The sequence below is a fragment of the Eschrichtius robustus genome, chromosome 16, assembly GCF_028021215.1.
Source record: "Eschrichtius robustus isolate mEscRob2 chromosome 16, mEscRob2.pri, whole genome shotgun sequence".
Taxonomy (NCBI): Eukaryota; Metazoa; Chordata; class Mammalia; order Artiodactyla; family Eschrichtiidae; genus Eschrichtius; species Eschrichtius robustus.
The window spans coordinates 44,939,262-44,957,440 of NC_090839.1; the positions used below are offsets into that span (position 1 = coordinate 44,939,262).

Consider the following 18,179-nt stretch of genomic DNA (forward strand, 5'->3'; position numbering starts at 1 on the left):
CCTATGCTGGTGACCCCCTCTCCTCTCCCTTGATGACCAGGACATTCACTCTCCTGCTTTTCTCCCTTCCTGTCTCCATTGCCTGGCCCTCCACTCCTGTCCACTTAAGTGTAGTTGTCAGTAACAGGTGATTATAAAAAACAATAGCAGCTCTGATTTGTTGAAAGGATATTACATGCCTGGAAGTATGCTGAACACTCTATATACACCCTTCCATCCAATCCCCTCAACAACTTATGCACTATCATTTTACAGCTGCGGCTCTCACATGCTGTGGCTTCAGTAGCCTTTTACAACTCTTAAACATAACTGAAGAGCCTAAGAGCTTTTATTAATGTTGATATACCCATTTATAGTTACCATATTAGAAATGAAAACTGAGAAATGTTTGACACAGAATGCACAGCACACAGACTCACGACATCATCACACATCATGTAGCTTCTGGAAAACTCCACAGTACCCTCGTGAGAGATGAGAGCAAAAACAGCAAATATCTTACTATGGGTGTGAAAACAGTTCTGACTTTGTAAACCCCCTAAAATAGGCTCAGTGAGTCCCAGCTGGCCCTGGACCACACTCAGAGAATCCCTGTTTACAAAAGTAGAAACTGAGCCCAGGAGTAAAACCAACTTGCCCAGGTCACTCGGCCAGCTACTGACAGCTCGGTCTTAACCCAGGTCATGCAGCTCTGCTATCCCACCCCTTCTTTCTTTACCATGGTCCTCCTCAGAGACAACATTCACTGCCACCACAGCCACTATCACCTTCAAGTGACCCACCTCCAAATGTACATCTGCAAAGCTGATAACTCACCTGAGTTCCTACTGCCTGCATCCCCCACCAGCATCCCGAGCCAACTCAACGGACCACCGTGGTCCTCCACCCCGACCAGCTCATCCCGCATCCTGACCTTGGGAACATTCATCCACTTAATAGGGCCCCAAGCCGCTCAGTCATCTGACTCTTTGCCTCTCTATGTCCTACTGATTGGTCTTCAGAATGTCTCTTGCAAACATAAAAGACAGGATATAAGATAGTTATATGTTATGCTGCTACACAAACAGGAAAAAAGACTGGATTTAAATGCACCAAAACTTTAGGAGGGGTCATCTCTGGATCCGTGGAATTATGAGCGATTTTCAATTTGATTTCTTTGGTACACTTTTCAGCACACGTTTTTTTACAAGCATACATTATTTTCACAATCAGAAAATACCGTGAAGGTTTATTCAGGGTTTTGTTTGTAAGTGTCATCCTTTGACTCGTCCTTTCCTGTTACTTACAACGCCAGCCTGGTCCAGAATCCCATCCCTACCGGTCATACTCCAGTTCTCTGAATGGTCTGCCGGCACTGGCCTCTGCCCACTCAAAAGGACATCTGAGGTCTCAGGGTCTTGCACCCCAGAATATGGCAGGAAAGTCAGTTGGATAACAGCGCATAAAAGGCACTTAGCACAGCACTTGGGAAACAGTCAATAAATGTTCACTGTTGCTGGAGTGCTGGTATTATTTCTCTACACTGCTATATTTCTGAAAAGCCATGAGCAGCTCCCAGTGCCTAATAATAGTAGCCAATATTTATAGAGCCCTTACTCTGGGGCCCAATACTGTTAGCAAGGGTTACTTCATTCAATCATCATCTCAGCCCCACAAGGGGGGTCCTGTGAAGATCTCCATCTTACAGGTGAAGAAACTGAAGCACAGAACACCTGAGTTAAGTGCCAAGACCCAGAGCTAGGAAGGTGCAGAGCTGGGATTCAAACCCAGCTCAGGTTTACTGTCCAGTAGAACTTTCCACGGGGATGGGCATGATCTATCTGCCTTGCTCAATATGTAGCTACTGAGCATTTGAAATGTGACTTGTGCAACTAAGTAACTACATTTTACATTTTATTTAACAGTTAATTTAAGTAGCTGCATGCAGCCAAGAGCCAGCACAGGACTGGAGTATAAAAGCCCAAACTCCCAAGCTTAACAAAGAAATGTCCTCACAACACCCTGCCCACCGACCTCTCAACTAAACCTTACACAAAGCTCCAGTTAGTCTAAGATCCCGGGTAACTGTACTCGGTGCCACCTGCCAGCCATCCCCACCCTCCTCTTATCTGAGTCTTCTGTACAATGGAGGGGCTTTAGAAATGAGAGTAGGGGGCTTCCCTGGCGGCGCAGTGGTTGAGAATCTGCCTGCCAATGCAGGGAACACGGGTTCGAGCCCTGGTCTGGGAAGATCCCACATGTCGCGGAGCAACTAGGCCCGTGAGCCACAACTACTGAGCCTGCGCGTCTGGAGCCCGTGCCCCGCAACAAGAGAGGCCGCGACAGTGAGAGGCCCGTGCACCGCGATGAAGAGTGGCCCCCACTTGCCGCAACTAGAGAAAGCCCTCGCACAGAAACGAAGACCCAACACAGCCATAAATAAATAAATAAATAAACCCAAAGTTTAAAAAATAATAATAATAATATAGATGTAACACTCAAGATTTCAGCTTTAAAAAAAAAGAAAAGAAAAAAGGAAATGAGAGTAAGAGAGACTTCAGCTCCAACCCGGACTCCACCATGACCTAGCTGTGTGACCTCAGGCGACACCTAGTGACCCAGCTGTGTGACCTCAGGTCTCTGAGCCCTTGCTCCTCATCTGCAGAATGCAGCGACTGTGCTAACTTCCAAAGGGCATCAGCCAAGCACTTCACAGACGCTCTCTAAATGGTGGCTGGTTACACCCCTTCTTCGGGGCTCAATTCAAACCCCACCCTCTCATCCAAGGGACCCTGGGAAGCCACGGAGACCTCTTCCTCCAGCTTCTAGAATCCCCTCACAGATTCTGTGTTATTTGTGTGTGTGGTGCGCCTGTGTCTCTCCTCTGCCACCAGCCCAGCCATCCCCTGAGGCCGAGGGCTTCTGTCATCAGCGAGCCTGGGGACAACAAGTCACCAAGCAAAGGGCTCTGGAGGGAAGTGGAGCTGGCTCAGCCGCACTTTATTATCTGAGGGGTCTCAGTTTCCCGTCTGTAAAATGGGGGTGAAAAGACCTCCATCAGTGAGTTGGTGTGAGGGGGAAAGGAAGTTGCCAAGGTGAAGAAATGAGCACGGTGCCTGGTGCATGGCACCATCTCGACAGACACCTCCCACCCTTAACACTAGAGGCTGGCGTCATCACAGGCCCAAGAGGCTACCACTGAGCTATTTTCCCCAACACTCCAGCTCTTAAAATGGGAAAGCTTCAGCAGAGTCTAAAGACATCAACCCCAGTCAAACTACCACTGGCGTTTTTTTCTTTTGTTTTTAACTGATTGACATGACACCAAATTCTACCTGAGAGGCTAATCGGGAAGAGAAGCTGAGAACCCTCACAAATAGAAGGCCTAGGGCGGACCTGCCTTATAAGATGAGAAAGCACATTACAACGCTAACATCTGGTCTGTTGCCAGCACTCAGCACATTTTTTCTTTTTGGTAAAACATTTTTTAAATATGTGTTATTGAATAAAGGTACCATCATTAAATTCTAAAAGTAACAGTAATAACAACAGCCAATCTTGGGGCTTCCCTGGTGGTGCAGTGGTTAAGAATCTGCCTGCCAATGCAGGGGACACGGGTCCGATCCCTGGTCCGGGAAGATCCCACATGCCGCGGAGCAACTAAGCCCGTAAGCCACAACTACTGAAGCCTGTGCCACAACTACTGAAGCCCACGCGCCTAGAGCCCGTGCTCCGCAACGAGAAGCCACCACAATGAGAAGCCCGCGCACTGCAACGAAGAGTAGCCCCCGCTTGCCGCAGCTAGAGAAAGCCCGCACGCAGCAACGAAGACCCAACACAGCCAAAAACAAAAATAAATAAATTTATTAAAAAAAAAAAATCTTTACAGAGCCCTTGCTATATGCCAGGGACTGTGTGGAGAGCTCTGGCCCCATGCATGATCTCTTCTGAACCTCACAACAATGTTTTTCACACTGCCAGCTGCAACTCATCAGATGATATTGAAGTCAGTTTAGTGGACCTAAAAATAGCAATTTTTAAAATGAAACAGAACAGAATAAAATAGGATAGAATAGAAAATGAGTGAATTGCATGTAACACCTCATAAATCTTTTACATATCTACAGAGCTTTAAATGTGTATCTTATTGTGAGTCACAGTAAAAAGTATAAAAAGACCTTGTCTCACAAAAGACCTTATAAGGTATGTATAATTATTATCACCATTTTACAGATGCAAAAATTGAGGCTTAGAACAATTATGTCTCTTGCTCAAATTTACCCAGCTGGTAAAAGACAGCTAAAACTGGAACCCAGGCCGCCTGCCCTCAGACCCTGACCATCTTAACACTGGCAGATCAACGGGACAGGTTAGGTTGCCCTAAAGAATCATCTAGTGCTTCCAGGAAAAAACAAGCAACTGAAACCAACAGGAAATGGACAAATTAGCTCCCAAATTATTGTTTTGCTGTCTCTTCTAGGGAAAAAAAAATTCTATCTTGTAAGATTGTAAGAATGAAACCAGTGAAAAAGAAAAGACTACGCATCAGACTAGTGGAAGAAATCACAAAGAAAAAGGTAGAGACAATGCATAAATATTAAGCTTTTACCCATGAAAGTTATGAACAAATTAAGTTCCTGCTAACACTTTACTCATTTTAAAAAGCATAGCTGTGACTGTCCTAAGAAACTGACTTTTGGGCAAGCTAACTATCTTTCTCAATCTGGAAAATGGCATATAATAATAGCCTCTACCTGCTAAAATTATTGTAAAGATTAAACTAGGTTTTGCAACACCGGCCCAGAGCAAACTCTCAATAAAGCGAGCTGCTATTACCTGATGGAACGTAATGGCTCTTTCAGATCTGAAACTACTACTTCTGCCACATAACCAAAAGCCATAAGGTAGTGTTGAGGTTCAGGATGGGCCACCCCAAAATGCACTTCCATGGCATATTGTTTTAAATTAAAGTTTCTTAAGAAACGGCCAATCCAAGAGGGTCACTCTCACCCTCCTTTCTGTTTCCCTGAAAGCAGGAAAATCAATCTCCCATGTGAAGGGCACACTCCCTGCATCTGGAGGTAGAAGGACACCCTTACAGCCAAAAATAGGGAATTCGGAGCCTTGTTATTTCTTTAATTTACTACCCCAAGCCCAAACTCTGTTTAGACTCTTCAATAATTGGGCACACAAAACCTAAGTTTCTTTGTCCTGTCAATTCCTTACAAATTTGTTTCTTTTTCTCCTGTTAAATCTTGTGTCAATTTTATTATTAGTCTAGCCACAAGAACTCAAGAGAGAGGTAGAGGGAGAAATTTCCTCCTCTTGGACAGCAGTAAAAACAAATTCATCACATCTTGCCCTTAATCAAGCACTGGGTGTTTCTTGCAAGGAGGACTGGGGACCGCACAGGCTCCTTGCTCAGAGTCAGTATCTCACACTGCCCCATCCTTCAACAGCCTGGCTGCAACGGCCAACCTCACCTCCCTATCACTCCAGGCCTTTCCTTCGGGCTGGTTGCTTCCTCTTTGCCTTCAGCACCTGCCTTTACTCTTATTTACAATAGCCAAGACATGGAAACAACTTAACTGTCCATCGACAGATGAATGGATAAAGAAGATGTGATATATATAAGTATATATATATATATATATATATATGTGAATATATGAATATTATTCAGCAATGAAAAAGGAAATCCTGCCATTTGCAACAGCAAGGATGAATCTTGAGGGTATTATGCTAAGTGAAAGAAGTCAGAGAATGAGAAATACTGTACAGATCGCCCTTATATGTTGAATCTTAAAAAAAAAGAAGCAACAAAAAACAAAATAAACAAAAAAATAACTTAGAAAAAGAAATCAGATTTCTGGTTACCCAAGGCAGGGGGTAGGGAATGGGGAAATTGGATGAAGGGGGCCAAAAGGTACAAACTTCCAGCTATAAAATAAATAAGTCATCATGGACAACACGATGACTATAGTTAACACCGTTGGATAGTATATTCGAAAGCTGTTAAGAAAGTAAATCCTAAGAGTTCTCATCACAGGGGGAAGAAACATTTTTTTCTTTTCCTTTTTTTTTGGAAAACAACATGAGATGACGGATGTTAACTAACCTTATTGTGGTAATCATTTCACAACATATACAAGTCAAGTCCTTCTGCTATACACCTGACACTTACACAGAGCTATGCGTCAATTACATCTCAATCAAACTGGGGGAAAATATTTTTAACAACTTCCTTCAATCCTCCCAGACAACCAGCTGAAAATTCTTTGTCCAGTGCCAGTGACTCTTTAGATAACTTTTTTAAATTACATACACAAGTTTTCAATTATTAATTATAACACTACCAATGAGCAAAGTAAACAATCAAACAGTAAAAGAAAAAAAAAAAAGCCATCCATCTTCACCTGACAGACTCTTCATCAGCTCTCCTCCCCAGAGTTACCACTGTCGGGCTTCTTATGAATCACTCTAGACAGGTATGGCCGTGTGTGTGCCTCTATGTATATATTTTTTAACACACACAGTCACACAACTCTACTGTAGTGTGTGTGTATGTGGATATCTTGCTTTTCTCACTTAATCCCCTATCTTGGAACTCTTTTAAGAGCGACACATTCTTTTTTAAGTACTACATAGCACTCTACCAAATGAATAGGCAACAATTTAACAAATCCTCCAACGCTGTACATTTAGATCATTTATGATTTTGTTGTTGTTGTGCCAATGATGATGCAGAAACATCCTTACACACACATCTTCGTCGGTAGGAATATAATCCATAAAATAAAATCTTAGAAATGAAATTTCTCAACCAAAGAGTTTTGTAAACCTCTAATCCTGACAGCTACTGTCAAATTTCCCAGCATGGAAGTCTCAGAGGTCTTGACCCTTTATGACTCCATCACCAACTCTCAATGTTCAGCTAATATTCACCAATCTCACTAGTGAAAAATGGTTTCTTACGGCCATTATAACTTGGAAGTCTTTCCTTATGAGTTAGGCCAAGTACTTTTGGTTGGCCAATTGTATATGTCTTTCTATTTCACTCCCAACTTCCAGATCACTGTCTCCCCTTGAAACTGCTCTTTGGAAGGCTACCAATGCTCTTGTCTCCAAGACCAAGGACCTCATCTTACTGGCATCCTCAGAGCACCATCTTGGCAACATCTTACAATAACCACCACCACCTCCTTCGGGAGACCCTTCTCCTTTCCTGCCATGACCATTTGCTGTGCTGGTTCTCCTCCATGAGCTGCAAGCCAATCTTCTCCCTGGAATCCTAAAGAGAAGCATATCCCAGTGTCCAATCCCTGAATCCCTTTTCTTCTCACTGTAAACATTTTCTTTTTTTAAAATCTACTGAATATCTGTGCTTTATACATAAAAGTAAGATTTTCTCCTGCTGAGAAATTCCCTCCTCACTGTAACATTCTTAAACTGTCATCCATGTGCAAAAGATTTCCAAATGTCAATCCTCAGATCACCAGAGACCCATATTTCTTACAGTCTACTGAACACCAGCAAAGAGACGGATGTCCTTCCCACACTTCGGATAGTGAACAGGGTCACCACTTGGGGCAGCACTCATCCTGTGCTAGACACTGTCCTTGTACTTGACACTTACTGCATCTCCTATAACTTTCAAACCCAAGAGAGAATGCACCCACCTGACCGTCCACCTTCCCCAAACCTCTTCTACCTCCTTGAGCATCAAACCTCAGTTAATGACTCTGTGTTCTTCCCCTTTCCCGTCCTTCTCACCCAATGAACTGCCAAATCCTGTCAATTCTGCCAGCAGACTGTCTCCGGGGATCTTTCCAGCCTTCCCATCTCCACCTATGGCCAGACTACTGCTTCCTTACCTCTTGCCCTAATCCTGATGCCACCACAAGAGTTCTCTGCTGAGAGCACAGACATCATCACATCCATCTACCTGCCCAAAGCACGTGGCTTTTGGACATGTTTCCTGCCTTCTCTCCACATACCTGGGCTTCAGCCTACACTGTCAAGGCACGCACTGGTAGCGTCCCTCCCAGCCCACCCAGGGTTTGACGAGAGTCCCACTAGTCTGTAGTCCCTCCCTCACCAGAGAGACACTCAGCAGACCTCATTTACCTTGTCCCACAGACAGCACCCAGCACAACGCCCATGCATTTGGTAGGCGGCACTTAATAATTGCTTTCTAAAGCTACTCAATACAATCTCATAGCATGCGCTCCAAAACTTCTTTATTTCAAAGAAGGAAAGGAACTTTGATATACATGTAAATCCAAAACAAAGAACAATCTTTCAAAAACATCTAAATGACTCTGGGGTCCATTTGTCTTGTAGGACTGAATATACATAGAAACCTACATATTTTCTTAGGACTTACAAAAAAGTCAAACTCCTTCCCTAAAAAGTTTTAGAGATAACTTAAAAATCACAAAAGCACTGGTCTCCAATAGTTATAAACCAGAATAATGATTCCCTATCTGCCAACAGAAAAACAGATTCAGAGGAGTCAAAGAAGGTTCCGGCAATCTCTTGATTTTATGATCTTCTGATGCCTCAATCAGCTGTCAGAACAAACAACGACCTCCAAAGTCGATACAAAGAAAATAGCAAAGGCCATATGGTAAGTCAAATGTCCAACTTGATTGAGAAGCCAATAAAAACAAATGGTCTTGTGTGAACTGCTCCTATCAATTGGGAAGGACACATCCCATTCAGATCTACTTCATTCTTTAAAGTTCTTTAAACCAATTTAAAAAGCTAACTTTTGTAAAGCCTCTTTGTAAACTGATTATAAAGTAGTCACCGAAAAGGAAGCAAAGTATTCCTCAGTGAATGCAAAGTCAAATCATTCTGAAAAGCATTACTTTGTAGAAACATACAAAATTAAATTCTAAATGTGTTTATAACTCCCCCCCCCCCGCTGTTAACATCAGCATATTTCAAACACGTGTACTTAAGTGTCCTTGATTTTTTTTTTCCAGGAAACAAAAGTTTGTTAAAGTTTTCCCATCCACTCTTTAACCTGAAGTTAAGAACTGCTAAACTACTGATTAGAAGTTAGGGTTCAAGTTCAGGGAATTGAAATCACTTTTTCTTAAGAGTTGAAAAAAGTAACACGGATAATAGTTAGAGAACTTCTGAGTTGGCATAACTGGGGGGACTTCGCCTAACAGCTCTGGTGCCCCCATGACCACGCTCATGGATTTACACCCTCGTGAAACTGTTCCCTTGATGCTTTTTAAAGAGGGAAGAAGCAAACTTCTTCAAATTAATGGGACCTGGAAGAGTTAACAGGAATCTCCTCCGTGGCTTCGTGAACTCTCTACCCGCCAGGGCCCCTCCAGGGCAGTGTGAAAGGAACAGCAAACCTTCAAGTGCTCCAGGCCCCCAGAAGCCACAACCAGGGCCCAGTGGGCCGGAGACCGGCTCTTGACACTTAAGTCCAGGCTGGCCTTGGAGGGGAGTTGGAGACCAACTTCCTCCGGGTGGGGACGCGTCAGGGCACCGCCTGCGCCCCGCCCTCCTACTCACCTGCGATTCATGGGCCGGACCCTCACGGCCACCTTGACCGATGCCATTGCTCATCGCGGCCCGGACCACGCGGGCTCCCACTTGCCCAGCGTCCCGCGGCTGCCGGCGACTCTCGAGACTTGGCCCGAGGCTCCCACCCACTTCCCCCTCTGCCCCCGCCCCTCCGCTCCCGGCCGGACCCGGCGGCCCGCGGCGGCCCCACCTGCCCTGCCACTGAGCATGCCCAGAACGGCTCCTGCCCGCGTGATCCGCGCCCCGGGCTTTGGCGGCGCCCGGGAGGCGCGGAGGGGTGGGGCCGGGTTGCATGGGCGGGGCCTGGGACACGGAGGGGCGGGGACAGGATGCCCGGGCGCCGCCGCCTGAGGTCGACAAATCAAGGCAGATCAAGTGGCCTGGGAACGGGGACGGAGTCATTTCAGGAAAGCTGAAAGCCCAACCTCATTCCTTGAAAAACTGGGGAGGAGGAGGAAAAGGAGGAGTTCGCAGTAATTTAGGACCAGCGCAAGGACCCCAATCCTGGGGTCAGATTACCAAAAACAGTTTTTCGGCCCTTAACAAGGACCTGGCTTTACCCCAATGTACAGGTGTTAGCTCAGACAATTTACGGAGCAAGAAACTGAAGTACAGAGATTATCACAGCTTGATAGTGGGCAGCTCCTCAGGTCCTCTCTGCTACTCTAAGGTTGTCTGAGCGCGTGTGTTCTGGACCCCTAAATTCAGGGATACAGAAAAATGAAAATAAAAAGGGTACTGGAGGTTTTAAATGTGGGCGAGAATGGCTATATTGGCTGAAATCAGATCTTAATTGGACTTTTTTTGCACTTATGTTACAGTTTAGTAGTTTTAAACTTAAAGGAGTTAGGGGTGGGGACGACCCTCTCCTCCGGGCTAAGGGTTTCTGGGAGAAGCGAGGTCCGACCCCGTTTCTTTTCGCGAGGCCCCGTCCCCGCCGCCCTCTCCCGGGAAATGCATATTCATTCATTCAGTCCGTCAAGCATGAATGCATTCGGGCATTCTTTCACACACACCCAGTGGCCCACCTGTTACCTGCGGGCCACATTAACCAAGGCATCAGCTCTGCCTTCCTCCTGCTGCCCCATTCTGGGCCGCTTAGCCCACCCACCCCAACCCCAGGACCCCACCCTTCCTGCCTCGGTTCCCACAGCTGCCGCCCCCCTCGGGTGGGGGCAGGAAGGCCCACTGAAGGCAGTGCCCATACTCAAGATGCACTGCGCCCCCATGTTCCTAATGGGGCCACAAAGGGATGCTCTGCCCTCACCCCCTCCCCGCCGGTATTTCACGCCCGCAAGGGCAACCAGGAGCTGCTGGCAGCATCCCTAGTTCTAAGGAAGGCGGCCGGACTGCGTCGGAGGGGCTGCTCCCCCAGCAAGCCAAGCTATAATGGAGGCCGCAAGAAGTGGAGGCTGGGCTCCTGGGTTTGAGCCTCAGCTCCAACACTAGCTTTGGGAGTCGTCCAGTCTGCATTACTGGGCACCTCTGAGGCTTTTGCTTTATCTACAAATCAGGAACAACTCCTTGGAGTTGGTTCATGCTTTAAGTGAGATGATGTCTGCAAACATGTAACCCACTCAGACAAGGAATCGTCTCATCAGCTTCCCTAGAACCCCGAGGCTGGCCGGAAATCAGAACCCACGTGTTTCTAGAGCCGGGAGAACCCTGGCTTTTCCCCCTTGGGGGGCGCGGAGCTGAGTGCAGATTTGACCACCGGGCTACGGGGAAAACAGGAGCGCCGGATTCCGGAGCGGCCCGGGCATGCGCGATAGCGGCGGGAAGCTTAAAGACGCCATTAAGGAGCTTGCGCGGCGCCCCGGCTGCCCGGGCAGGGGCGGGCCCTGCCTTATATGGGAGCTGCGCCGGGACAAATTCCGCGGGCCCCCTTGACGGAGGGCGTGGCTCGACATCCCCGCGAGCCACCGTCACCCCTGCTCGCGACCACCCTGTCCGGGTCGGGGGCCTCAGCGCACAGAACGTGAGAGGGCCCCAGAGCCGGCAAAGCCAGCCCAATTCTTAAGGACAGCAAATTACACAAACTTTGTAGGAAGGGTTCTAGTTTTACTCATTAAAGCGATTTTCTGTGTCTGGGGCTTTATTGGTTGGTAGTTTGGAATGTTTCAGCATTCATTCATTTTTCCAACATCCTATACTTGCCTATAAGCCCTCTGTCCCTTCGTGACTTTGCCATTTGACAAAACAGACCACCTACCACTCCTGGAGCTTTTGCATATGAGGCAGTAAGTCTGCAACTCACGCCTGGCAGTACGGAACAGAGACTTGGCCAGAGAATATTTTTAACCGAGAGTGAAAGAAGTCTCTGAAAGGGCAGATTAATTACAAAATAGAGAGTTGGCTAGTCTTCTCAAACGTTACCGTGCATGCTTCCAAGTACTTTGCAAACGTTAACGCTTATACAACTCACCTGGGGAATCTTGTGAACTTGCAGATTCTGATTGGGCAGTTCTGGGGTGAAACCTGAGATGCTGCATTTCCAACAAACTCCCGGGATTGTGGTTGCAGCCGGCTGCGACCCACACGTAGGGGAGTGAGGGGTTAGTGATCTCAAAAGAGTGTGGAAGCTTTGAAATACTGATAGTGGAAAACACTCATGTGTCTCCATCTGGGGTCCAAAGGGTCAGTGGAAAAAATTCAGGGGTCCACATCAGTTGTGTATCCTGGCCTAACAGCCCCAAATTTAGCGGCTTAAAACAAAAACCACTTATTATTTCTCACGGTTCTGTGGGTTGCTGGTCTCACCTGGGCTAACTTACGGGGCTAGGGGCTGGAGGTTGGACTCAACTGGGATTACTGGGAAGCCTGTGCTTCGTCCTCTTTCTCATCCTCAAAAAGGTTAGACCGGGTTTCTTAGTTGGGTAAAGAAGCCTTCCAGGAGGGCACACCCAGTGGCTCTGTTGAAGCTCAGTTTGCTGATTTCCCATTGGTCAAAGGCAGCAAGCCCCCCATGGGTGTGGCAGGCGACACCCACCAGGAAGGAGCAGGTATTCATGGGAGCCACTAAAGTTACAAATCTGCCAGAAGGTCCGTGAACTTGGATGAGAGAAAAGTTATATCTGTAACATAAAATATATTAACTTTAGTAATACCAGAGATTTTGACACCTCTAGAAATTAAAGATATTTTCCTGTTAAATTATAATTGTTGCAGCTTTCTAAAATTGTTAAAAATCATTGTTACTTTGAAATTATGGTAGTCATTAGACTGACACTAAATCTTGTTATTTAATATAACCACGTGTTACTCTATCACAAATTTATTTTTCTTATATCTTGCTCACTGTATTTCATTATAATTGATTTTCCTTCCCATCCCATGTATTTTATTTTATGCATTTAATAATGTTATTCTGAAAATGTTGCTTTCACCTGACAACCGAAAGGGTCCAGGGCACAAAAGCATTTAAGAACCTACAATTTGGACATTCATTTGGATGAATGAAGGGCATTTCTATTTTCCAAAAAAAGATTGAATGGTGATGGAAGGAAGAAAAGATTCTGAGGCCTAGGTTAAAACCCAAATAGTATTAAATGAGAATGGAGTATTAATCCCATCACCATTAAGGCCTCTGTGTGTGTGTGTGTGTGTGTGTGTGTGTGTGTGTGTGTTGGTTTAATTTTGTTTGCTTGTTTTGATGTAGCTTATTTGGGTCTTATTTGGGGCTTATTTATTGTTGATTTTTTTTTCCTGATGTTTAGCAATCTCATTACTGCCAAATAGTTGTGAGCGATTTAAACTCCCTGAGAATTAGCTCCTTCATTTCAAAGTGAGAAAGCACTGAAACAGAATGTTCACTCCACCTCAAAATATTTGAATCATCTTGAAATACCATTATCAGAAAAAAAAATACCATATTCCTATCAGCTATATGTACAGTTATATATTTTTCCTCCAGCCTCTAAGGAATAAAGTTGATTTACACTCTCACAAGTATGACTTTTTAAAAACCTTGGTAAACAGCAGACTGGCACACTTAAATTGGAACAAAGAATACACTGACATCTCAAAAACCCATCTGTTTTCCTATGTGCAAGTACTGACCCCAAGCATTATATCACACAGTACACTTATTATCTTCATGTGGGAGTACCTTACGTCATAGGACTTAAGTTGAATTTCAGAGGTATGCCATGAGCGAATAAACTAAGTATTCTGGTTTTCAAACAAATGCATAATCACATCAGAGACAGAAATCATAGACATCAAATCTGAACACAAAACAATTTTCATGTTCTAAGTGATAAAATTTTAAAGTAAATTTAGGATCTCCTAAAATACTAAACACTAAAAGCAAAGGTAATTTGAAAAAGTGTACTTTGGAGCCCGAGAGAGAAACCTGAACTCCAAAGTAACAATAAAGATAATCATGAAAGTCATACACAGTAATTTGCCACAAAGCTATAGGCAGGGAACTACGAGTGGCAGCTTTCTTTTACAGCAGAAGTGAATGAAGAAATCACAGCAGATTCAATTTAATAGAAGCTATCACCCTAAATCACAGTCATTTTATATACCAAAAGACAGAAGAAGGATTGTTTTCAATTGCTTATAACTAGACCTATGGTCACAGAGAGTTCAGAATAGATGGACTTTATCGAGTCTGTGGAAGCATTTCAACTTCTTCAGAATGAGAAACCACATTTAGTTGGAGGGATGGGGAAAAGTTTCACAGATGAATTAGTTGTGGAGACAAGCCTTGCAGGAGGGATGGCATCTGAACCTCAAGATGGATGAGGAACTGACTTTTGAGGCAAAGAAATGCCTTGAACAAGTATTCAGAGATGGGAAAGCAAGAGTCCTGCCCCAAGAATAGTGAGGAAGCCTCTTTACCTAAAGCAGTGTTGGAGGTTTAAAGATAGTGATACATTCTCCCCACATGTTCTTGTACTTGGCACTGTCACATTGCAGTGACCTTCAATCAGGGATGGAGGCTGTTTCTCCACCTGTTTAATATGGCCAGCCTTGTTACTTGCTTTGGCCCATCGAATGCAACAGAATTAACTTTGTTATTTCCAACCTAGGCTTCAAAAGTCCTTACATGCTTTCACTCTCACTCCAGGGTTCTTGCTGCTGTCATATGGAAGCAAGCTCAGGCTAGCCTGCTGAATGATGGCATGACCAGTCAAACCCAGTGCCACAGCCAATAGCCAGCCAACCACCAGACACGGAAGTGGGGCCACCTTGCACCAGCCAGACCCTGCCAATTCATGAGCTGATCACAGCCTTATGAGAGCAGCCCAGAATGACAGAGCCTGTCCAGACCAGAAAAACCACCAAGCTGACCTGTAGGCTGAAGGGGATCAGAATATGCCACCCCAAAAATATGCCACTGTGGCATGAGAATTATTGTACTCTGAAGGCAATTAAAAAGAAACCAACACAGAAAGAGCTCTTTGCCCTCCGCCATAAATTTCCCTTTGTGAATGTGTTCCTCCTCCTCTCCCCCATACCAAGAGAAGAATAAGCCTTATTACTAGAGACAGAAAGTCAGCAAACCCTCACTAAACAAATCTTTATCTTCCATTCCTTTCCCCCATATATTTATCTTCCCACAATTTATAGCCACTGGAAGACCAGAACCCTTTTCCTTTGTGTAGTGACCTCTCCACAATGTATTGCACTTTGTTAAAATAATAAGCTCCCAGCCCTAACTGCTTTCGAGAGTTTTCATTCCTTTTCTGTGATGCCTTCCATGTGCATACAATATAAACCCTTTCTTCTGTTAATTTTTATTTTGTCAGTTTAATTTGCACACCCCAGGTTATCAGCTTAAGAGGGTAGAGGAAAAGGGTCTTTTTCCTTGCTCACAAGATTCATAAGCACTAAACCAATGGTTGTTGGTTAAGCCATTTGGTTTAGGGTATGTGTGTGTAATCGCTTGCATTCAAATACATCCTATCTTATCTAATGAGAAAGGTTTTGGATGGATAGGACCATTCAGGAGCCTTGTTAATCATGTAGAAATATGAGTGACATAAAAAATACCTCTGAGCTGGGGCCCTAATCAAGGGCCTTTGGAGTTGTTGTTTGAAGCTGAAAGTCTTTAGGTTCATTTCTTACATTACACATGAGGAGATCAAGGCTCAGACAGGCAACGTGACTGCGGACACCACTTTCCCCACTGCCCACTCCCTCAGGGAATTTAAATCAATGAAGCCGATTCATGGAAGAACGGATGCTCTCTGAACACATTGTTGGCATTCCCACCGCCATACTGTGCGCCCAGCAGAAATGCCATCTCCTCTCCTCCTCTCCTGGGTCCAATTCTCCCTTTGAATTTTACCATCCCCAGTCTTCCCCCACTGCACCATCTCAGTGCAATTGCTCCCTCTTCCAAATGTTTTGTAACAGGGTCAGCACCACTCACTTGTTACTCACTGGAGAACTTTCAACCTTGGTTTTCTGTGTCGCTCTTCCAATCCAATTATAAAGCCTTGAAGGGTAAAGAGCAGATCTTATAGTTGTCTGTATTTCCAATAGTGCCAGATTGTCATATGTTAACATTGACACTTAGCAAAACCAATAAACTCATTACACTGTTCTGTTTCTGTAGATGGCCAGTATATAAATATGAATTTCTATGTGATGATTCTTTGGCCCATTTTTGTCCTTTTCTGTTCCTCTAACCAGGTCATAACATAAAGGTTATGCCATCTGTTACTGTCAAGCTTAATTAAGCCCATTATAATTCATTAACCCCTGTGCTTGCTTTGTAATTAACATTGATTAACACAAACAAGTACAAAATAGGCCATCAGCACTTTCCAGAAGTACTGATGACAATTATATTGGTAATTCGATATAGTATAGAGGATGATGGGATAGTAATATGCACTCTCTTCACATAAGGAGACAAATATGCTACCACGCAAATCTATCCTGGAAACAAAACAGTTTGTTCATTGGATTCACCTGATTAAACCTTCACCCTGTGAACCCACCTATGACTGTTGAAACCTCGGGTAGAACTGCTGAAGGCACAGATCCAAGTAACTTGCTTCATTGCATCCCTGGACCAAAAGAGGGAAGCGTTTCAAAGCCAACAGAAGGATGGCAGAGTGACCAGTCACAGCAAAGCAGCCCCAAGGTTCATGACAGACAATTTGAGGCCAAGATCACATAAGCCCTGGATAAATCCAGGGCTTGATAGAAGCGGGTTGAAGTTTCACAACAATAAGCGCCCAGAGACATTGCATCCGAAAAGCCCTGAGTGATTAATTACTTGAAAATAAACTATCTGCCTATCCAGAATATAAAATACAAACAAACCAAAAAAAAAAAAAAAAAAAAAAACCTGTGTTCTAATATATCCAAGACTGTGTTTAAGTTCCCTTTCTCTCTGATCTCAGAGGTCAGGGATGTATTCTTCACATCCAGGTTAAAAGGAAGCCACCACGCTCACCTGTGGCTCTGGTCAACAGCCAGTGGTGCTGGACAGAGTTGAACTTTTGCATGTTTGTAGGAATAAAGTTAGGCTGTTTAGGAGCTGCAGCAGTTTTTGTTCTGTACAAAATAAGTAAATGGGACTCTGCCCCACTGCCCTCCAGGGAAGGATTATCAGAACTGATACCATCCAAATCAATCGGCCCTGTGCAGATGACTTCATAAGGGGGCCATGGAGTTCTTACAGTTTTCTGTTACTGCTGTGGAAATCATTCAAACGCTAAAAGGGGTGTTAGTTCAAAATAGGGTGTTTCAAAGTCGTTACTGAAAGAGTTGTAATGTTCATGACGATCCCTGAGACACCGTGACTTCTGTATACATGTGTGGCTCAGCGAGAAAAAAACCTGCCTGATGAAAAAACATGGAGAATTTGCTGAAGTTCATATAGCTTCTAAATATGGAAACTGGAGTCTGAACCCAAATGTGTGTGTCCTCAGAGCTGGGCTTTCTCTTTTTTCACCCCTTCTCCCCAGCAGAGGATGTGTTGGAGAAAGTGCTAGAAATGGAAAAGCAGCTGTCAGAAGCAGAATTCAATAGAGAGAAAAGCCACAAACACACGTTGATACAAAGGGTCAGCCTTAAGCAAGACGGTGACATTGGTGATGTTTGTCCTGGTGTCCACAACTTTCCTGCCCGCTATTATCAGACATCATATTTGGGGTCTTATATCCATGCCAACAGGGTTGTAGAGAGTCATTTAATCCCCCCCCCCTTTCTCTCTTAACTATGTTAAAAAAAAGAGAGAGAGAGACAATGGACCAAAAATGGAGTCACTTGTGCTAAGCCCCGTGTTACCAAATGGAGATTTAAAACCTAACTTAAGGGACTTCCCTGGTGGTCCAGTGGGTAAGACTCCATGCTCCCAATGCAGGGGGCTCAGGTTCGATCCCTGGTCGGAGAACTAGATCCCGCATGCTGCATCTAAGAATCCCACGTGCCCCAACTAAAGATCCCGCATGCTGCAACGAAGATCCAGCGTGATGTAACTAAGACCCTTTGCAGCCAAAATAAATAAATAAATATTTTTTAAAAAATAAAACCTAACTTAATCACAGTTTCAGCCTCCCCCCAGGATTGGAATCTTAAACCAATCCATCTGGAATTACTGGTCAGCACTGGTGAGGTAATCTGCTTGATAGACCCCTGAGGTCCCCTAAATTAAGGTGACCTTGCCACAAACAATCAGC

The 18,179-nt window shown here is 44.7% G+C and overlaps 1 protein-coding gene across 2 annotated transcripts in view; it reads right to left on the minus strand.

Annotated features, from left to right (window-relative positions):
- KIF16B (kinesin family member 16B) overlaps nucleotides 1-9,647 on the minus strand; it is a 289,874-nt gene extending 280,227 nt beyond the window's left edge. For both annotated transcript variants that reach the window (XM_068524339.1, XM_068524338.1), the window contains exon 1: nucleotides 9,520-9,647. In XM_068524339.1, the coding sequence (XP_068380440.1) occupies nucleotides 9,520-9,566 (47 nt within the window). In that variant the 5' untranslated portion in view covers nucleotides 9,567-9,647. The remainder of the gene's footprint in view (nucleotides 1-9,519) is intronic.
- Between the last annotated feature and the right edge of the window lie 8,532 nt (nucleotides 9,648-18,179).